Genomic DNA, 23,275 nt, shown 5'->3' on the forward strand with positions numbered 1-23,275 from the left:
TTGACAGAGAGAGACAGCCAGCGAGAGAGGGAACACAAGCGGGGGAATGGGAGAGGAAGAAGCAGGCTCCTAGCAGAGAAGCCCGATGTGGGGCTCGATCCCAGAACGCCAGGATCACGCCCTGAGCTGAAGGCAGACACTTAACGACTGCGCCACCCAGGAGCCCCCTAACTTGAATTTAAATGAAAACTTGGAAGAAAATAAAAGTGGGTATAGGTGAATCTACCTCAACATAACAGAGGTCGTAAATGACAAGCCCACAGCTACCATCACACACAATAATGAAGAGCTGAAAGCTTCTCCTCTGAGACCAGGAACAACACAAGGATGCCCACTTCTGCCACTTTGACTCATCACAGCTGGAAGTCCTTTCCAAGTCAGCAAAAAAAGAAACAGGAAGCATCCAAATGCTAAAGGAAGAAGTAAAACTGTCACTATTTCCTGATGACATGATCTCATACATAGAAAACCCTAAACACTCCACCAAAAGACTGTTAGAATAATGAATTCAGGAATATGCAGGATACAAACATACAAATCTGTTGGGTTTCTATATACTAGTTAGGAACTATCAGAAAGATAAATTTAAAAATTCAGAAAACAATTCCATTTACAATGGCATCAAGAAGAATAAGATACCTATGGGGCGCCTGGGTGGCACAGCGGTTAAGCGTCTGCCTTCAGCTCAGGGCGTGATCCCGGCGTTATGGGATCGAGCCCCACATCCGGCTCCTCCGCTGGGAGCCTGCTTCTTCCTCTCCCACTCCCCCTACTTGTGTTCCCTCTCTCGCTGGCTGTCTCTATCTCTGTCAAGTAAATAAATAAAATCTTTAAAAAAAAAAAAGAAAAGAATAAGATACCTAGAAATAAATTTAACCTAGGAGATCAAAGACTTGCACACAGAAAACCATAAGACATTGATGAAATAAACTGGAGAGGACATAAATAAATGGAAAGATATTCCATGCTTGTGAACAGGAACAATTAATATTGTTAAAATGCCCACATTCAAAAGAATTAATGTAATCCCTACAAAAATTTCAATGACATTTCTCACAGAAAGAAACAATCCTAACATTTATATGGAACCACAAAAGACCCCAAATAGCCAAAGCAGTCTTGAGAAAGAAGAACAAAGCCGGAGGCATCACCCTCCCTGATTTTAAACTATATCACAAAACCATAGTGATCTGAACAGGATAGTATTGGCATAAAAACAGCCACATGGATGAATGGACCAGAACAGAGAGCCTAGAAATAAACCAACACGTGTATGATCAATTAATTTAAAGCAAAGGAATTAAGAATATACAATGGGGGAAAGGACAGTCCCTTCAACAAATGGTGTGTGGAAAACTGGACACGCAAAAGAATGAAACTGGACCACTGTCTTACACCATATACAAAAATTAACTCAAAACGGATTGAAGAATTGCACATAATACCTGAAATCACAAAACTCCTAGAAGAAAACAGGCGGTAACCTCCTTGACAGCAGTCTTGGCAATGATTTTTTTTGGATTTGACACCAAAAGCGAAGGCAACAAAAGCAAAAGTAAATAAGTGGGACATATCAAAACAAAAAGCTTCTACACAGCAAAGAAAACCATCACAAAATAAAAAGGCAACCTGGGGCACCTGGATGGCTCAGTGAGTTGAGAGCCCAACTCTTTGGTTTTGGCTCAGGTCATGATCTCAGGGTTGTGAGATCGAGCCCCACGTTGTGCTCGGAGCTGAGCACAGAGTCTGCTGGAGATTCTCTCCCTCTGTCCCTCCTCCCGTTTCTGCACGTGTGCATGCATGCACTTGCTCTAAAATAAATAAACGTTTTTAAAAGAAATTTAAAAGGCAACCTACGAAGTGGGAGAAAATACTTGAAAATCATGTATCTGATAAGGGTTTAATATAAAGATGTATTTTAAAAACTCATACAACTAATAGCAAAACAACAACAACAACAACAAAAGGCCAAATAACGTGATTAAAAAATGAGCAGAGGCTCTGAATAGACATTTTTCCAAATAAGATGTCCAGACAGGACAACAGACACATTACAAAGAGTGCAGCATAATAATAATGAGAGAAATGCACATCAAAGCCGCAGTGAGATGTCACCTCACACCTGCCAGATCGGTTAGGGTCAAAAAGACAAATGGCAGGTGTTGGCGAGGACGTGTAGACAAGGGAGCCCTCGGGCACCGCTGGTGGGAGTGTGAACTGGTGCAGCCACTGTGGACAACAGTGTGGAGGCTTCTCAAAAAATTACACATAGAACTACCTTGCGATCCAGCACTTCCATTTCTGGGTATTTATCTGAAGAAAATGGAAACACCAATTTGAAGAGACACCCCTGTAGGTTCACCGCAGCACTATTTACACGGACACGGAAGCAGCCCAAGCCCATCTATTGAATAAAGATGATGTGTATACATACACACAATGTAGTACCATGCAGCCCTAAAAAAGAAATTCTTGCCCTCTGGACAAACCGAAAAAATAAAAAATAAAGTCCCCCTCCAACAAAACAAAGCTCCAGCTTTGTGGACCTGAAGCTTATAAAAATTTGGGGGTCTTCTTTAAGAAAAAGAATAGAGAATTACCAAAACATTTATGTTAAATTTTAAAAACACAATCATAAAATACACATTTGAAAAGTTCACAAATACTATAAAAAACACAAAAATGAAACAGATTGCAACAGTATCCGTTAGAATTCTTTTATGTGGTAAAAACCAAATCTTATACACAACAGTGCCCCTTCTTCATAGAAGCAGGAGAACCAGGTGCAATCCTACTGAGACTCAGACAATGTCCCGAGGATCCGCCCTTGGGCTCTGCTGCCTGGGGAGGCAGCTCTGCTCCCACACTGATCAGGGTAACCCACCCTTAGCAGCTCAGGCTCACGTCCCCACAACATCAGTGCAGGGGGCAGAAGACTGGGCTTCACCAACAGCTCAAACAGGCCAGAACTCACAGTTTCTGGCTGCGACTGGCTAGAGCCAGAGCGTATGGGCTGGCTCAGCCATGCCCCTCACACCCCCTATAGACCTGCTGGTGGCCAATGCTGCAGAGGAAGCAGGCAGTGAGAGTGGGGTGCCCCTCCACAAAGACACCGCAGTGCTGCTACAGTGTGGGGGAGGTGAAGGCCAAGCTGCAACAATACCCACTCCCCAGATCACTGAGCTACCCTTCCATTTGTAAATATGGTTTCTGAACTCATGAATAGGCATATTGAAAGAATACATGAAACAAAGTAAGTATCTGTTTAAGGTCCAAATATATAATTAGAATTGTAGATAATATAACTCAAGAAACCTTGATTAGTATGTACTCACTCCCTTTAGGATGCACAATGCAAACTATGACCATTCTAGTATCTGGTAAATGAACTACTCTTATTTTTTCAATTAATAAATGTAATTTATTTATTAATAATAAATAGGGCAAAAGTAATTTCTTTAAAAAAATTTCTTCAAAACTCACTCTTGGTAACAAAGAAATAAAATTTATAGTAAGTTTTTCCCCTACCAAACTGTTAAAGATCAGAAAGAATCAAGTAACAATATAGACAAAGCCACCGAGAAATAACCCACAAACACTTTGTGCACATGAAAAGCATGGTGAGGTGACAGCACATTCACATGAGGAGAAAGTGTCCCCTCCTCTGTGCACATGTAAGCCTCTGTGGAACACAAGGCTGGATATCAGTGATTCTTTCGTCCCTCTACCAGCCCCCTTGTGCAGTGCATAACCTGCACAAATGTACACAGCACTTTGGATGAAGTGTATGAAGTGTAAGGTGATGAAAATTTTTGTAAATTACTATTCATAGTATAAACTGCCACAAAATTGTGGAGAGCAATTCGGCAATACTAAGACTTAATATGCACAATTCCAATAAGAATTCAGACTTAATAAATATTTAAAGAGGTATGCAAAGTGATACAGAGATGAACAATGATATGATGTTAGAAATAAAGAAAAAAGAGAGATAAACACGTATGAACCTAGAGGACAAATGCAAGAGGAAAGGTGGAAAATTCATATACATGTGACGATTAAACACATCTACTGAACAAACAATGGGTCAGAGAAGAAACCAAAACAGAAAGTTAAAAATACCTTGAGACAAATGAAAATGGAAATACAGCATACCAAAATTTATGGGACGCAGCAAAAGCAGTTTTAAAAGGGAATTCATAGTGATAAACGCCTACATCAAGAAACAAGAAAAATCTCAAATAACCAACCTAACATTACATCTGAAGGAACTAGAAAAAAGAGGAACAAATGAAGCCTGAAGTTAGTAGAAGAAAAGAAATAACACAGATAAGAGCAGAAATAAATGATACAGAGACTAACAGACAATAGAAAAGATCAATGACACCAAGAACTGGTTCCTTGAAAAGATAAAACTGACAGACCTTTAGCTTAGACTCACCAATATGAAAGAGAGAGAAGTCCCAAATAATTTCAGAAATGAAAGAGATGTCACAACTCATCCCACCAAAATACACAGGATCCTAAGAGACTATTATGAACAGTTACACACCAACGAACTGGACAATCTAGAAGAAATGCATAAATTCCTAGAAACACACAACGTACCAAGACTGAGTCATGAAGAGAGAGAAAATCTGAACTGATTAATTACTAGTGTGGAGACTGAATCAATAATCAAAACCTCCAAAAAACAAAAGCCCAAGACCAGACAGCTTCACTGGTAAATTCTACCAAACATTCAAAGTAGAGTTAATACCAATCCTCCTCAAATTCCTCCAAAAAATAGAAGCTGAGGAAACACCTCCAAACTCAGTCTACAAAGCCAGTGTTACCCTGACAACACACCACACAAGCAAGCACACCACAGGAAAAGAAGCACAAGCCAGTGTCCCGTACCCGTAGCTACAAAATCCTCAATAAAATCTTACCAAACTGAATTCAACACTCATCAGAAGAGACATACACCATGATCCAGTAGGATTTATTCCAGGGATGCAAGGATGGCTCAACACACACAAGTCGATGTGATATGCCATATTAACAAATGAAGAATAAAAGTTATCTGATGATCTCACAGAAGCAGAGAAAGCATCTGACAAAATTCAACATCCACGTATGACAAAAACTCTCAACAAGGTGGGTCTAGGTGAATATACGTCAACATAACAGAGGCCGTAAATGACAAGCCCACAGCTACCATCACACTCAATGGTGAAGAGCTGAAAGCTTCCCCTCTGAGATCAGGAAAAACAGAAGGATGCCCACTTCTGCCACTTTGACTCAACACAGCTGAAAGTCCTGGCCTGAGCAACTTGGCAAGAAAAACAGAAGGCATCCGAATTGGAAAGTTAGAAGTAAAACAGTCATTATTTACATGATACTATATACAGAAAACCCTAGCGGCGCCTGGGTGGCTCAGCCGTTAAGTGTCTGCCTTTGGCTCAGGTCATAATCCTAGAGTCCTGGGATCGAGCCCCGCATCGGGCTCCCTGCTTGGCCGGAAGCCTGCTTCTCCCTCTCCCACTTCCCCTGCTTGTGTTCCCTCTCTCGCTGTCTCTCTCTGTCAAATAAATAAAATCTTAAAAAAAAAGAGAGAAAAAAAAGAAAACCCTAAAACCTCCACCAATTACAACAATAAACGAATTCAGTAAAATCACAGGATTCAAAATCAACATACAAAAATCTGTCGTGTTTCTACATGCTAATAACAAGCTACCAAAAGAGAAATTAAGAAAACAATCCCAATTATAATGGCACCAAAAAAGAATAAAATACCTAGGAATAAATTTAATCAAGGAGGTCAAACGTATATACACTGAAAACTGTAAGACACTGATAAAAAACTGAAGGAGACACAAATACATGGAAAGATACTCAGTTTTCATGGACTGGAAGAACTAATGTTGTTAACATGTCAACACTACCCAAAGCAATCTACAGATTTGGTGCCATCCCTATAAAAATTCCGAAAGCATATTTCACAGAAATAGAACAATCCTAACGTGTTTATGGAACCACGAAAGATCGTGAATTGCCAAAGCAATCTCCAGAAAGGGGAACAAAGCTGGAGAGGTCACACTCCCTGATTTCAGAATGTATCACAAAGCTGTAATCATCAAAACAGTACAGTACTGGCATAAAAACAGACACAGAAATCAATAGACTAGAGCATGCAGAAATAAACCCTCATGTATGTGGTCAATGGAGCCAAGAGTGGGGAAAGGACAGGATCTTTAATAAATGATGCCGGGAAAACTGGACAGCTTCATGCAAAAGAATGATACCGGACCACTACCTCACATACCCACCAAATTAAGTTGAAATGGATTAAAGAGTTTGACAGAAGACCTGAAACTATAAACTCCTAGAAGAAAATGTAGGGGGTTAGCTCCTTGACATTCATTCGTCTTAGAGATGACTTATTTTAATCTGACACCAAAAGCAAAGGCAATAAAAGCAAAAAAACAAGTGGGACACATCAAACTAAAAAGCTTCTGCACAGCAAAGGAAACCATTCACAACATGAAAAGGCAACCTAGTGAATGGGAGAAAATATGCACAAATCATATACCTGACACAGAATAAATATCCAAAATATATGAAGAATTTTAAACTCAACATTTTACTGTCCAATTTAAAAATGGCCAGAAGATCTGAATAGACATTTTTCCAAAGGAGACATACAAATGGCCAACAGGTATATGAAAAGGTGATCATAATTATAAGAAATGTATATCAAAACCACAATGAGACTTAAAAATTTTTTTAAAATACAATAAGATACCCCCTTACACGTGTCAGAATGGCTAAAATCAACAACACAAGAAAAAATAGGTGTTGGCAAGGATGTGGAGAAAGGGGAACCCTCTTACACTGTTGGTGGGAATGCAAGCTGGTACAGCCACTCTGGAAAACAGTATGGAGGTTCCTCAAAAAGATAAAAACAGAACTACCATGTGTGGTAATCCCTCTTCTGGGTATTTATCTATCAAGATGAAAACGCTAACTTGAAATTACACCTGCACCCCCCTGTTCACTGCAGCGTTATTCACAGTAACAAAGACATGGAAACAACCTAAGTGTCCATCAATGGATACACGGATGAAGAAGATGGGGCAAATGTATATATACTAGAATATTATCCAGCCATAAAAAATCATGAAATCTTGGCATTTGCAACAACACAGGTGCACCTTGAGGGCATTATGCTGAGTGAAATTAGTCAGATGCAGGACAAACACCAGATGATCTCACTTACATGTGGGATCTAAACATGACAAGTGAAGCTCACAGATATGAGACCAGAGAGATCGCTGACTGCTGGTCGCCAGAGTCGGTAGGTGGGGAATGTGCAAAATGAGTACCGGGGGTCAAATGTCACCAACTTCCAGTTATAAAGTAAGTCCTGAGGAATGTGAGGTCTGGCGTGGTAGCTAGAGTTAAGGATGCCATACTGCATATTTGCAAGCTGCTGGCAGAGAAAATCTTAGACGTTCTCATCGCAAGAAACAATGTGTAAGTATGCATGGTGACCATGTTCCCTAGACTATGGTGGTCATTTCACACTGTGTACAAATATCCAATCATGCTGCACGCCCAAGACTTCTCTAATATTACATGTCAGTGCACCTCAACTGAAACAACGGGAAACAAAATCAGATCAGCGAGACTTGGATAAAGAAGTTATCGATCTAGACAACAAAAAATGAGGTAAGTCCACACGCACTGACATGGAACTACTTCCAGGAAATGAACAGCAGCAAGAAAGGGTGATGCGCACAGTCCGATGAACACACGTTGATAGCAGGAGCATGAATGGAGACTACCTCATTGGAACATGCAAGATGCACCCGCCCTGCACCCTGGGAACCCCAGCCTTGGGCACCAACTCTGCTGAGTCTTGTGCACATGGGAACTAGAGGAGAGCCCTGTCCCCCCAATGCTCCCTGTTCACCTTCTCTCTGCCAGCACACCCATTTGCTCAATCTCTCAGCCAGCCCTGGGAGCTCTAGCTACAACACACACCCAGAACCTGCACCTTGTCACCCCCCCCAACACCTCCATCCTCCCCATGCGACGACCGCCTATCTTGTGGGGATCACCTCCCCCGGAACCTGCACCTTGTCACCCCGCCCAACACCTCTATCCTCCCCACACCACGGTCACCTCTCTGGTGGGGATTACTGAGAGCCTCTTCTCTGCCCTTGTCTATCTGCAGCCCACTTTTTTTTTTTAAGATTTTATTTATTTATTTGACAGAGAGAGACACAGTGAGAGAAGAAACACAAGCAGGGGGAGTGGGAGAGGGAGAAGCAGGCTTCCCGCTGAGCAGGGAGCCCGATGCGGGGCTCGATCCCAGGACCCCAGATCACAACCCGAGCCAAAGGCAGACGCCCAACCCACTGAGCCACCCAGGTGCCCCTGCAGCCCACTTCTAACACAGTGGGCAGAAGGAGCCTGTAAAAGCCTGACCTGAACTAATCTCCCCTCTGTGGAACACCTGTGACTGCCCCCCCACCCTTGCCCTTGGAGAGAAGCCCATGTCACCACAGCATAGGAAGAGCGTCCCCGTGACTGGCCCTGGCTCACTCCAGCATCTGGTGTCCTATTGTCCCCAGGGAGCCTCCTGTCAACAGACCCCTTCCTCAGGGAGCCCCCCCTTCCACAGTTCTGTGTACCCCCTCCTCTCCCTCAACGTTCTTGCCTTCCACATGGGCTTTTCCCCCTCGCAGCACTCGTTACATGGAACAAACCACACACTGTACTCATGTTGTTCACCTTCTGTCTGTCACACTAGAATAAAAGCTCCATCTCGGGGCCTGGGTTTTGGGTCTCCATGTTCTGCTGCATCCCGGTGTGGCAAACACCTCGTGTACCAAGTGGGTACAACAGCAGGTGAAATAAGACCTTGGCACCTCTTGGGTCTAGCTCACGGAGGGATCCATCCGTGAGTCCAAGGGGCAGAGGAAGACTCAAGCCCACTGTTCCCAAGCAGCTCTTTTCTGGAGGAGACATGACAGCGGCGTCCTTCCTGCCTACAGGCAAGTCACTCCCCAGCCCTCACGGTGAGGTGTCCAGCCAAGTTGTGAGCGCTGGGGCTAGGAGGTCTGACACACGTTCTGCTCGCAATGAGGGAGTTAATACAAAGTCTCTGATTCCGGCACCTTCAGTGTGCTTGATGAAGGAACAAAGCTTCAGGATTCTGAAAGCAAGCCTGCTGTCTTCAGATTCCTTGGGGCAGCGCGAGCTCAGAAGGCAGAGAAGGAAGGAGCTCTGCTAGAGTCCTCACGAGGCTGGATCTGCCAGACAGCGCTGCGGCCCACTGGGCACAGAGCAGACGGTCAGTAAGCACCGGTCTCCCGAAGCAGTGTTAGAACGAGGAAATGAGGAGCGCAAGTGAATAACTAGGGAGCGAGCAATGGACTGACTGAGCTGGTGAGAGGAAGGGAGGAAGGAAAGAGTGAATTCATAGTGGCCCCGTGTGTTCCCCAGTGGGACTTCTCCTTCTTCCATTGCATAGCTGCTCATGGGTCAGTTCATCTAGGGTTAAGAATCTGCTAAGTGGGTCTATTTAAAAAAAAAAAAGAATAGAATGGAAGTTTAGGGTATTGGCAAGAGCATCACTGAAACAACGGGTCATGGAATATAAGCTGGACACAGAGACGCGAGGGGAGAACGTGCGCAGGACGGGAAAACAGGTCAGTAGAAACCTGTGTTTCAAGACTGGACATTCATGGTTTTGGACCACGGGGACAGTCCTCCGATGGAGAAGAGAAGAAGTCCCAGGAATGAGGGGTCCAGCCTTGAGTGGCCAGGCTGTATGAGTGCGCCAGACAGACACTGCAATCATACTGGTGATAAGCAGTCTCGGCTGCAGAAAACGTCGGCGATGCCCTTGGATGTCCGGACAAAACACAGCAGTGACAGAGCTAGTTACGTATGCAGAACAGGATGTGAGCTACAAAAAAGAATTCTGGTTTTTCATATTACGTAGTACACAACAGTGTTTTTCTTGCTTTACAACTGACAAAAAATGCAATACAAAAACAAAGTCAGAGACAGGCATTCACAACCCACCATGAAATCATTACTCAAAAAAGCAGTAACAACAAATACTGCCCGAAACAATCCTTGCTGAGTCTGACGCTGAAGCTCGCTTTCTATGTCACTTATACTTACATTTTTCTTTCCAGTCACTGAAGAAACAACCTAAGGAAGGAAGGCTGTCCCAATAAAGATCCTCAGGGAAAAACACCAAAATGACAGGGGTGCTTCTCTGACTAAATAAAGGGGCATGGGAACGCCTCCTCACCCAGGCACTGTGGCCGAGAGAGCCAGCTCTTACTTCAAGGGCCAGACGACCTCAAGAGTCCTCTCCACCATCGTGATCAGAGACCCGTTCTGCATTCTCGTAAGGGAATCAAAAATACAGCCTCTTTCCTTTTTCCTTGGGGAGACCCACAACTTAAAAATGCTTTTTAAAGAATTCAACTACCTCCGGATATCCTAGGAACTATTAGAGTTGATGATACTTTCTGTGGAGCCCCGAATTTACAATGCGTTCCATTGCTCCACCCACTGAGAACCAAATGACCAAAATGAGCCTTAAATTACTCAAACTTGGGGGGGGGTGCCTGGGTGGTGCAGTCGGAACGCGTCTGACTCCTGATTTCAGCTCCAGTCATGATCTCAGGGTGGGGAGTTCAAGCCCCATATTGGGCTCTGCGCTCAGCACAGGGTCTGCTTCTCTCTGTCCCTCTGCCTCTACTTGTGCTCTCTTTCTCAAATAAATAAATAAATCTTTAAAAGAATATTCAAACTTGGATTGGAAACAGTGGGTAAGGAGAGGTCAATAAAAACAACACAATGAAAAGGTTTAATAAACTAACCACAAAGAGAGAAAACCCTAGAAATGTCACCGTTAAGGCAGAGCTGAGCACACTTCAGCCTCCCAGGGCAAGGACTGCCTTCCATCTACAGCCTCCTCTGAGCCTGGAGTTCCTAACAGTGCAATCTGATGGGAAAGGCTACGAATTCTCAAAGACACGCAGTATCCAGACACTGCTCTTCAGTGCCTTCCCTTTGCAAAAATCATAGAAGATCTGACATCAGACACAAAACTGCGTGCGAATCACGCCCTGATGAAGAGCTCGAGCCAGATTATTATTAAGCATGATTCTCCCCAAGGCAAAACCTCAAGATCTACTTGGGGGTTGCCCTTCTCCTTGTCCAGTCTGTTAGCTACTCTCTTGCTGATTCTGCCCCTCCCCGCCATCCGGCTGCGTGGACGCTGCGATGGGCACGCACTCACCATCCCTCACCAGTCTGTGTCTGCTAGAATCCCGAACTGGTTGTCCACTCGTCAACCTATAGCCCAGAGGATCTACCCTTTATCAGGCATCCACAGCTTAGTGAGCAAACCTCTTCAGAAGGGGTGCAAGATGGATCCCCCAGATATCACACTGTGCTCTGCAGTACAAGACGTGGTAACTCTACACATCTTTCACATGAAGAACGAAGCACGCAAAATAGGGGTTACTATTTATTTGCTCCATCATCACTAACCTCCATAAGATCATGAATGCTGCTTCAAAAAGCAGCTCAATCAGGATTCAAAGTGTGAATGGACTGGCTATCCCTGAACCGACCATGACGAACTGTGTGATTTCTTACCTATTTCCTCCAAACTTTTAATCCTAAATGAGGCAAAAAGAGAACAGAGGGATATTTAAAGGTCTTCTATTTTCATGCTCATTACAAAAAAAAAAAAAAAAAAAAATTAACAAAGTTGGTTAGAATCTTGATTGCCTAAATGATTTTTACAATTTTCCTAGTTTTAGAAAGCCTACCGTAAACCAAAGAATTGGGAGTGCTATTTCTCAAAGACATTCAGGGGACGAGAAGGTCATTTTACACATCAATTTGAAATGGTGGCTACCTATGGTTTTATTTTATCAAATTTTAGGTTCAAAATTAAATTGCTTTATCTTCCAGGGAAAGAAAAATATCAGACATTCGCTGCAGCTGTAGGTCATCTGTGGCCTCTCCCCACAGGCCTGGGTATGCACTTTTGTGGAAAGAGGACAAAAGAGGAGAAAGACGAAGAAAAAAGGTAGAGTGGGGAAAAAGAGGCTAGTAGGTTTTCAAGGCAACCACACATCGTAAAGGACAGAGTGTTGACTAATTCTCCATTGGCTTCACCCACTGGTGGGCAGCCCGCAGTTGCTGTAAGATAGCCAGGTCAGTAAGGGCACCCGGGCATTTTTCACTACACGCGGAGAAGCACTGTTAGCAAAGCTTACTACTTCAAAGGACTCTGAAAGCAGTTTGAATGGGGGTGGGTGAGGGGAGAGTTTGGGGGGAGGGGGGAAGGGAGATAGGCAGACATGGGAGTTTATTATGCAAAGAAAATGGGTCGTGACTATATTCTCTAATTCTATGTGTATATAGAAGACATTTAATTCTTAGATGTTTAAAATGTGTGGGATGAAGGGAAAAAAATACATGAGGAAAAAACCCACAAACATGCAAATTCCTTAGTGTAGGTGGGGCGGCAGCACTGTTTCCTGTGTTACAGCTTTCTCAGTCTGACAGTCACAGCCTGAGGAGCCATCCTAGAATGCTGGCTGCAGGAGCCTCCACAATTCAGTCATCATCAGGAGTCCACGAAGACCCCAAACACTTCTAGATGTATTCAACCAAGTTCAAATGTAAATAATCTGCTATGAAAACTGTAAGATAAAAAGCAACTTGGAAAATTCACAGCCATGTAACATTATCTAATACTAGTAACATATATAATTACCAATCTTATATAAAATTTACAGCCATAAATATTGAATAAAATTCAGAATGGCAGAGAAATACCACAATATAAATTCAATAAATATAACATGTTATCTTAACTATAATCTCAAATATAAATTAATTTCTGCTTCAAAAACTGCAAAAACCAATCTCTAGTCTAAAGCTACTAAACTTCTGTCAGAAAATCAGATGGCCTAAAGCAAAAATAAACTATTGGGACTACATCAAAATAAAAAGCATTTGTACAGAGAAGGAAACAATCAGCAAAACTAAAAGGCAGCCTACAGATGGGAAAAGATATTTATAAATGACATATCAGATAAAGGGCTGGTATCCAAAATCTATAAAGAACTTATGAAACTCAACACCCAAAAAACAAATGATCCAACTAAAAAATGAGCAGGATGGGGCGCCTGGGTGGTGCAGTCAGTTACGTGTCTGACTCTTGGTTTCAGCTCAGATCGTGATCTCAGGATTGTGGGATGGAGCCTCATGTTGGGCTTCAAGCTCACCGGGGAGTCTGCATGAGACTCTCTCCCTCTGCCCCCACCCCATGCAAGCACTCGCACGCTCGCTAAAATAAACAAGTCTTTTTTTTTAAAAAATGGGCAGAATGAAGAGACATTTCTCCAGAGAAGACATACAAATGGCCAACAGACACATGAAAAGATGCTCAACATCACTCAGCATCAGGGAAATACAAATGAAAACCACAATGAAATACCACCTCACACCAGTCAGAATGGCAAAAATTAACAAGCCAAGAAACAACAGATGTTGCTGAGGATGTGGAAAAAGGGGAACCCTCTTACACTCTTGGTGGGAATGCAAGATGGTCCAGCCACTCTGGAAAAAAGTAGGGAGGTTCCTCAAGAAGTTAAAAACAGAGCTATCCTACGATCCAGCAATTGCACTACTAGGCATTTACCCCAAAGATACAAATGCAGTCATACAAACGGGGGATGCAAAGGGGCCCCTGCATCCCAATGTTCATAGCAGCAATGTCCACCACAGCCAAACTGTGGAAGGAGCCGAGATGCCCTTCAACAGACGAATGGATAAAGAAGACGCGGTTTATATATACAATGGAATATTACTCAGCCATAAAAAAAAAAGAAATCTTCCCATTTGCAATTATGTGGATGGAACTAGAGGGTACTATGCTAAGCGGTATCAGTCAGAGAAAGACAAATACCATAAGATTTCACTTATATGTGGAATTTAAGAAACAAAACAAATGAGCAAAGGGGGGATTAAAAAAGAGAGAGAGAGAGACAAACCCAGCAACAGACTTTTAACTACAGAGACACCGCTGGTCACCAGAGATGGCAGGGGAACGGGGAAACAGGTGATGGGGACTGAAAAGTATACTTATCATGATGAAAAAAATAATAAAATGATTTTAAAAAAAGAAAATAAAATCAGATAACCTGTCGTTAAAATACAGTTGGTAATTATGCAAATGCCAAATAAAAACACAGAGTAAAATCACCTATTAGAACTCTGAAGGAAAAGGGCCTGAGATCTTCCCAATCCTCCAAATGTTCAAGTACCACTTGTGATACAGACCGCCAGTTATCACACGGTGCTTCTGTGTTTGTGCAATCTCTGTCACCTGGATGCGTGGCTACACAGCACAGAGAAAACCCAGCCTCCTCTGCATCCACTGCTCTAGCCGATGAGCTGTGAGCAAGTGCGATCCACACACCCTCCTCTCCTACCCTACTGACCAGGACGCAGGTGCCGTGGGCCACACTCCACCTCGGGCTGTGCAGAGGAGGCTACGCCCCTGGGAGAGCACAGCAACCACACAGAATGTCCTTCCACCCCAGAGCAAAGTCACTATACCAGCTCAGACTTCCAAGAGAGAAAATTGCATTTGTCTAGTGCAAGGTCTTGGACATATGAAGCCAAAACCATATCCTGATAGCCTGAGGTTCCTCAGCTATAATGTGGGGTTAATGTAATCCCTTTTTCTCAGATTATTGGAAGGATTAAATGTCTTCAGTAGAACAAAGTAGCACCTATGGGAAGGTTCTAGATCTACTAGGGTCAGTCTTCAGCTAAATAACGTGTGGCTTCTCATCAGCCTTGCGTGTGGGCAAACTCAGCCAATGACAAGTTATGGCGCTCTGTGGGGACTTCACCATACATGTGAAGCAGGAAAAGGACGGGGCTCTGTGTGGCTGTAACTTACATGCTGTGACTGATAGTACGCGGGTTATTCTCGCTTTCCAGATCCCGACTCCAGGATTCACACCTCTTCCAGCCATCTTCTGTCTTAATCCAGCTCCATCCAGGAGATCTCCAGTCCTGACCCAAAAATGGCATAGTTCTCCTATAAAAGAAGTCATTTATGTGCAATTAACAAATTTCCTTTCATTTAGAACATTTATTGATTAATTTTAAAGAATAAAGTTCTTAATATTTAAATGCCTACATATACTCTAAACGCTCATGAGACCCTGGTGGTGACACAGCACCTTGGTTGTACTAAAATGGTAAGACAGGATAGGCAGTGGTGGATTTACTAACCGGATACTGCGTCTGTCAGGACAAGCCTACCAGAGGTACCATCTCAGCTCGTACCTGAAGAGGCAGCAGCAGTCAGAGAATGAGGAAGAACAGGGAGTATTTCACCAAAGAGAGAAAACGCTCTTCACCAGACATTAGAAGCAATGTAACATGAAACATATTCCTGTTCAGCACTGCACGTTCTTCAGTTTGACTGAAGCTTACGGTGTGAGAGCGGGCATAGGGGGTGGTGAGAAGTGAGAATGGGAAGCGATCAAGTCAAAGGACTGGACTTTCCTCTGAGGGCAGCAAGGGGCCCAGAAAGGAATTTCAGGAGGTAAAGGACTGAATGAGATTCAAGCTTTACAAAAGCCTCGGGGTCACGGTGTGAGGATGGAAGCTGGAGCTGGCCAGGGCAGGAGTGACACTGGAGGGAGGGAGTTAGGACCGATAGCTACTGAACAATGGCCACCAGAAGGTTGGAGTGTGGCTGTGCTGGAGGAGAGAGATTCTAGAAGCATTCAGGAGGCAGAGTCCAAGAGCAGTTAAGGACTTCTCACGGACCCCAACGGAGCCAGCTGTCATGTGCTCAGCTATCCCAGAAAAGGCCCACGGGGCAGGACCAATACGCCAGAATGGCTGGATATGTGAGGGGAAACCAAAGATAGCCAGGTTTAGCTTCTAGCACCTACGAGATGTTGATTTCAGTTTTGGACAGGCCTGTTAGATTTGATATGAACCCATGGCGATAGGCACTATCGATGGAATCCACGTGAAAGAATCCAGGTGTAAAAATTATGATCTTAAAAAACGATGACACAGATATTATTACTTTTATAAACCTTATAATTTGGTGAGAGAAAGACCTCAAGTATTAGCTCTTCCACTGCCTGGAGTGACCTTCCTCTCGCTCAGCGGTTCTCAACCCTTGCTGTGCAATAACATTACAGTCTTGGAAGCTTTCAGAAAACATACTGCTTAGCATCACCCCAGACAATTAAATAGGAGTATCAGTGGGTGACGGGAGCACACAGGGAGCTTGATAAACATGAATGAATGCATATACAGATCCATCACTCAGAAGAGAGAGGAAGGCTAGAGAACAGGACAGGAAACTCATCAGCATTCAGGTAGTAACCGAAGCCACAGGAATGATATCACAAGAGAGAACACATAGAGCCAAGGGAAAAACTGTAAGGGACAAGGACATTTAAGGGACAAGCAGATAAATTGGAGCCAAGAAAGGGAACTGAAAAGGAAGAGCCAAAGAGGTAGGGGGAAGGGAGTAGGAAGTCAAGAGAAGAATATATTTTAAGAAAGGAATGACTGACAGAAAGGAAAATACTTATTAACAAGCTAGTACAGTAAGAATTGAAAAGTATATATTGGATTTAGCCACAAAAAGGTAGCAGATAACTCAACCAAAAATAGTTTCGATAATGTGTTATATTAATCTCATATCCAAAATAGACTTGGAGCATTTCGCTAATGTGGAGTACTTCTAATAGAGTACCTGAGAGATAGAAGTTTTCAAATGTAATCTCCCAACTATATTTATTATAACTAACAAAAAACAGGCTATTAAGTAGACTTTTATATTGGCTTAGAAGAGACCAAAAAAAAATTAGAAGGAAATTCTAAGTCTTCAACAGTATTCCTGGATCAACTCTAAGTGCTCGCTTCCTTAATGAAACTCGGTTTCCCAGTGAGAACATCTTTAACAGTCACGTATTCCTTCAAATTCTTATTTTAGAAGATACTTAAAAATCATTATTTAAATCTCAGCACTATTTTTGTAAGTATCATTTTGCAGACTTGTTTCAAACTACCAATCACCCTAAAATGCAGAAGCTGCTACCACTCAGTTCGTTATCTAAAACTGTCTCCAATAGCATGTATGCACTCCTACCAAAGAAGGCAAGTGCAAACCATTATGATAGAGAAGATACTGCCTAAAAGGTAATCTTGTGCCATAAAACACAGATGAGAGAAGAATGTCTGTGAGGACCATCTCACAGTTGCCGAAGTATCTCCTGGTATCATATACAGTGGATTCAGAAAAACCTAGGTTTTAAAAGAAGTGGCAACCACGCAGAACACTGCTACACAGATCAGATAGAGATTACTCCAATGACAGACAGTTAAACACAGACCAAACGTGTTATTACACTGTGTCCCTTTCCTAAAGGTGTACAATCTAGTCCAAGAACTGAAAAGACAACAGCCACATCTTCTTTATCCATTCATCAGTTGATAGGACATTTGGGCTATTTCTATAGCTTGGCTATCATGGGTAATGCTGCTAGAAACATCAGGGTGCAGGTGCCCCTTCAAATCTGTATTTTTGTTTTCTTTGGGAAATACCTAGCAGTGCAGTTGCTGGGTCTTGGGGGGGGGGATGGGCTAGATAGGGGATGGGCATTAAGGAGGGCACTTGTGATGAGCACTGGGTGTTATATGTAAGTGATGAATCACTGAATTCTACTTCTGAAACCAATTACACTATGTTAATTACAATTTTAAAAATTTTTGAAAAAATAGAACAGCAAATGAGAAAACTCACACAAATAATATATGTAAATATATTTAAAAGAGATTTAAAAATGTATGTGTATGTACTGAATGAGCAGTAAAGAGAGAATAACTGAAAGATATTCAGAGTAAAAAGCAGATCATTTGGGACCTCTGAAGAAAAACCAGGGCATCATCTTGGCCTTAAAGCAGTTAGATCTTAAGTAAATGGAGAGACAAGGGGGAAAAAAAATACCAATCACAGAAATGGTGGGCAAACAAACATGTGACACCTTTGAGAATAATGAACAGAATAGGCTGGCTGAAATAGAGAAATCTTTGGGAAGGTTGGTAAGTAGGCTGGCAAGGTGACTGGAAGCCAGATCATGGAAAACTTGAATGTCAAAGCTGTTTGGACTTTATTCTCCAAATAATTAAGAGTTTTGGGACAACGTACTGACAGGAGCAGTGTTATCTGAGAATAACCTGCCAGATCCTATGTGGTAGATGGAGTGGGAAAACGGAGGCAGAAAGTACAACTGAGGCAACACAAACTTCCTGCCAACAGGTCAGCTAACAAACTTTCTTAAAATGTGATGATACACAAACATTGCCCTTGCCTTTGTAGGCACTATGCCCACTCACCACTTAAGACACTTCTATTCAGGCCTCAAAAGCAACTCCTAGAACATTTAAGCAAAGTTTTCACTGTGAAGAGTCAGCCTGGTGTTTCGAGTAAGATAATCAACTCTTTTGCAACTACCTCTGTGAGAAATGAATATGGTTAGCTTGATAGTTCAGGTGCTGTTTGTATTTACACAGATTGGAAGGAATGAAGTGCAGCTCCATGGACCATGGAAATAAAAAACAGGACATTTCCAAGGTTTTTATCTTCAACACGGATGAAAAGATTCATTTTGCTGTAGACGTGTGGATTCCATAGATTTGACATATGTTCTTTGGATCACAATGAAGATTTATTTTAAAGTATAATTCTGTACAGTTCACGAACTAAGGCAGACTCTGGAATACGAGTTATTACAAACAATAACAAAAAGCCATCAGGAAAAAGCAAGGAAAAAAAAAAAGACAAGGTGCGATTTGAAAGGTCTGGTATCAAATTTTCAAAAATACTCCCAACCTGAGGCATCTAAATTTGCAGATGGAAAATATTACTGCACTTCTGGAATGATGAATAACCCATCACTTTATATGGAAATGTGTTTATCTGTCCTGCTAAAAGACCTGAACTGCTATAACTTTATAAGTTTTAATTAAAATCACATTTGTTTAGAAAAATTTCAAAAAAATAAAAGCAAAACTTACTCCTCAAAATCAAGCAGGTAAGAGCAACTACTCAAAGGGCGGCTCTCAGTTTCAAAATAGCTGATACAATTTACAATTTCATGCACATTTCATGCTAAGGGAAGTGAGAAGGCATACGGGGCTAAACTCTTACAAATCCTCCCTTAATCTCTGCTGTACCTGGCAGGAGGTGGAAGCACAGGACTTCCTGGAGCTGACTGGCCTGTGGGAACTCCCAAGAGGCGAGACGCAGAACCAACCAAGAAATGTCTTCCTCCAACAAGCATCCTTTCTTAGCTAATGATAATCCCAGCACATACTTATTAGACCTTAATTTGAGTTAGGCATTCTTCTGAACAATTTACCTGCACTATCTCAGCCCCCACACTGCCCTGAAGGACAGAAAATGTTACCACCCCGTTTTACAGCCTTAATTCTCCATTTTATAGAAGAAACTGAGGCACAGCATCTGGCGGAGCTGGGAATCACATTTCTGGAGTGTCCAGGGCCCATGCTCTATCACTATATTTTTATAACAGCAATTCGTAAGCACCCTGTGAAAAGAAAAGGTCGTAAGATTGTGGTGGTTTTTTTTTAAGTGTTACCTTATACTACATAAATCACCAGATATGGTCTAAAGTAATGACTGATCTAAATATAAAAACACTAAGGAAAAGAAAGGGAAGAAGAAAGGGGGGGGTAAACAGAAGGGGGAAGGAACCATAAGAGACTATGGACTCTGGGAAACAAACTGAGGGCTTGGGGGGGGGGGGAGGGAATGGGATATGCTGGTGATGGGTATTGAGGGCACGTATTGTGTGGTGCACTGGGTGTTATACGCAAGTAATAAATCATGGAACTTAAAAAAAATAAATTTAAAATTTAAAAATAAATACAAAAAATAAATAAATAAAAATAAAAACACAAGGGAAAGCATACCAGGAAACATACTCTAATACATTTTAAAAGGCTACGTGTATTTTGCTGTTTAAGTTAGATGACAGGAAACAGAAGTAACTAGAACTTGGAGCCATTAATAGGTTCATGTTCCAGACAATAAAAGCAGTTAAGTGTAGAGCTGAAGTTAATGCAATGCATAGTACACCCAGATAAGAAGATAGTTACAACGTAAGTAATAGTTTTGTGTTCAGCAAAAATAGCTGGCAAACGAATTTCTTTTCCCCTTATTGCTCTGTTTCAACATAAGTTGAGAAAACTTTTGTTGTTCTGCAATAAGAAAGACTGGTCCCCAATTCCATAAGTATTCGATCTCCATAAGTATTGCTTTCTACCCTTATAAGATTTCCGAATAATTTAGGGTCAAACGTGAATATGGCTTTAAGTGCGGAGGAACTTGATCCCAAAAGAACATCAAGAAGCAGTGAACTGAGGGCTGATCATCAGAAATGGGATTTCCTGTAAGAAGGCCTGAAAGATGGTCACAAATGCTTCAAGGAAATGGAGAGGGGGACCTAAGACGGGAAAATGCAATCTGAGGAGTATGAATTCTTATGAAAGAACGAGAAAATGTGTCTTCTGGTTGGGGCTGGAGGATACAGATTTGGAAGACCCTAGAAAAGAGGACTTCACACGTTAAAGTAAGGATTCTTTAAATGCCTTGAGTTTTCACCAAAATGAGTTTGAATAGGCTCACAGAGAGCAGTGGAATCCCGTAAAGAAGGGGGGAAAGGAATTTAGGAAGATTAGGATGCACAGCCCAGGCATCAGCTGCCAGTGCAGGGAAGCAGGCTCTGTGAGGATACTGGAGCCCCGGACGAGGACTGGGGACCCATGGCCCGCTTGGAGAGGATGCTGAGGCCGTGCATGTGGACCAAGGGCCAGGTTTGAGGAAGATGCTGGAGCCATAGAGTGGGGACCAAGGGCCAGGCACGGGGAGGGCACTGGAGCCACAGACGGGGACTGGGGACCGAGGGACAGGCTTGAGAAGCTGGCACCGTAGACGAGGACCGGGGGACCGAGGGCCAGGCAAGGGAAGGACACCGGAGCCAAGGGCGGAGACCGAGGGACCGAGTGAGAAGCTGAAGCCCCGGACAAGGACAGGGGACCGTGGGTCGGGAAGCAGGTGGGGCGCGGACGAGGACCCGGGATCCGGCAGCAGGAAGGGCATGGACGAGGACTGCAGGGACGAGGCGGCAGGTGTCCCCGGGAGAAGGGGGCTCGGGGCGCGCGGGGGCGGGGCGGCGGAGGCTGACACGCTAGCGGGAGGGGCCCCTACCGTGGGAGGACTCGCAGCCCCCGAGGGAAGCGCCCGCGGAGCGCGAGGCCAGGGCGCGGCAGGGTCGCGGGCGCGCGGGGGTGGGCGGCGGCCGAGGGGAGGCCGCGCCGCGCGGCCGACGACCGCTCGGTCCCCACCCGGCGCGCCCAGAGCCCCCGACCCTACCTGAGGAGGGGAGGGCTAGGTGGGGGGGGGGGGGTCGCCGTCCCCACCTGGAGCGCGCGCCGCCTCAGTCCCCGCCCGGAGTGCAGACGCCCTCAGTCCCCACCTGACGGTGGAGCGGAGCTTTATTGCCGGAAGTCGCCCGCCGCCTACCGGGGAGCGCGGACCAGAAGCCCCGCCCCGGGCCGCTCTGATTGGCAGGTGCGGCTCCGCGTGGCTGTGTTGCTACCCGGCTCCCCCAGGTCGAGGCCCGCGCGTGCGCAGTGGGTTTCGCACGGCCTCCTTTCTGCGCGTGCTCAGTGGGTGCGGCTGGGTACGCGAACCCGCGGGCGTGGTGCAGGGCGGTGTCCTGTCTTAGAATGGCATCCCGCCTGCGTTCGTGCGGGAGGAGCTGGGGAGGCCAGGAACCCAGAGGTCGTCCGGACTGTGGTCACCGCTCAGATCCGCGGGTCCCAGTCTCCTCCAGTGTCCAACGCCACGCCTGCTCACTTGAACCTCAGGAATGCAGTTTACGTTTGTCCCCCCCACCCCCCGCAAAGCTCCGTGCATCCCGTGATCTTTAGTCCTTAACCTTACGGCTCAAGCATTTTCCGTTTGTAAACAGTTTAGACTATCCGGATCCTTCAAGATGGTTGGAAACGCCCCGGAGGACCAGCTCGCACTTGTGGGCTTCTTCCCCAATTAGGGAACAAGAATGTGGGTGTCGGTGCGGGAAGGGGAAGGTCGACGGGTCAGGTGGCAAAGCTCGGGCTCCAAGCCACATATAGAGCCGTGGGTCCAAGAGCGGCTGCTGATGAGCTGTGTGAATTAAGTAAGGCCTGAACCACCCTATGCCTCATTTTCCCCACAAGTAAAACAGGAGTGGTACTTACCCCATAGGGCTTTTTTTTTTTTTTTTTTTTCGAGAATTAAATGACTTAACATATACGAAATATTTAAAACCATGCCTGGCTATAGTGAGCAACGTAGAAGTATTTGATCTTAGTATTTGCCTTATAAAATGTTTTTATATTTGGAACACATTGCAGGAAGCATATAGTAGGAATTCATATTTTGGAAAAATGCTTTTTACGTGATTTCTGATGGGCTTATTACAGTAGCATTCTTTGACTACATACTTTTAAAAATGTGAATGTAGTGTAAACATGATCACGGACCAAAGACAGCAATAGTCCTTACATATCCCCAGTTTAAAAACTGCCATCCTCCTCCCCCTTACCCCCTTTCACAACTGCAGATTATTCCATTATGTGGATATATCATAGCTTTTCAAAATATTTTCCATGGATGGGCATTAGGTTCTTTATTTTTGCCATTAGAAATAATGCCCAATGAATAACTATGTATGGTTTTTCTGTTTATTTTAAAATTTGTAGTAGTGTATTTGCTAGTAAATTACTATAATTGGAATTACTGTGTCAGGGATAACTGCATATAAAGTTTTGGTAGATAGTGCCAAGCCAAAACCCACTACACCACCATGGCGGCCATAAGAAGAGTATTAAATTTAGCCTAATTTGCCAACACCCATGTAATGCATTGTGAAGGAACTCCACTGGCAGATTGAGAGGAATCAAGGTAACAGGAATCCACAGAGTGGAAGCTGGAGTCCCCACACAGTTAGGAGAGCCCACAAAGCCATTCAGAGTAATTCTGGTCCACAAATCTCTCTTTTTTTTTTTTTTTAAGATTTTATTTATTTATTTGACAGAGATAGAGACAGCCAGCGAGAGGGAA

General features: G+C 43.7%; 1 protein-coding gene across 7 annotated transcripts in view; it reads right to left on the reverse strand.

Annotated features, from left to right (window-relative positions):
• FBXO25 (F-box protein 25) overlaps window positions 1–21,721 on the reverse strand; it is a 58,050-nt gene extending 36,329 nt beyond the window's left edge. For 4 of the 7 annotated variants that reach the window (XM_044387572.3, XM_044387571.3, XM_026508516.4 and 1 more), the window contains exons 1-2: window positions 21,589–21,701; window positions 15,008–15,148 (exon numbers count right to left, since the gene is read on the reverse strand). In XM_044387572.3, the coding sequence (XP_044243507.1) occupies window positions 15,008–15,141 (134 nt within the window). In that variant the 5' untranslated portion in view covers window positions 15,142–15,148; window positions 21,589–21,701. Of the gene's footprint in view, window positions 1–15,007; window positions 15,149–21,541 lie in introns of all 7 variants that reach the window. The other 3 variants (XM_057303387.1, XM_026508514.4, XM_048226243.2) reach the window with 3 other exon arrangements.
• Between the last annotated feature and the right edge of the window lie 1,554 nt (window positions 21,722–23,275).

Source organism: Ursus arctos, unplaced genomic scaffold (genome assembly GCF_023065955.2).
Source record: "Ursus arctos isolate Adak ecotype North America unplaced genomic scaffold, UrsArc2.0 scaffold_27, whole genome shotgun sequence".
NCBI classification, from domain to species: domain Eukaryota; kingdom Metazoa; phylum Chordata; class Mammalia; order Carnivora; family Ursidae; genus Ursus; species Ursus arctos.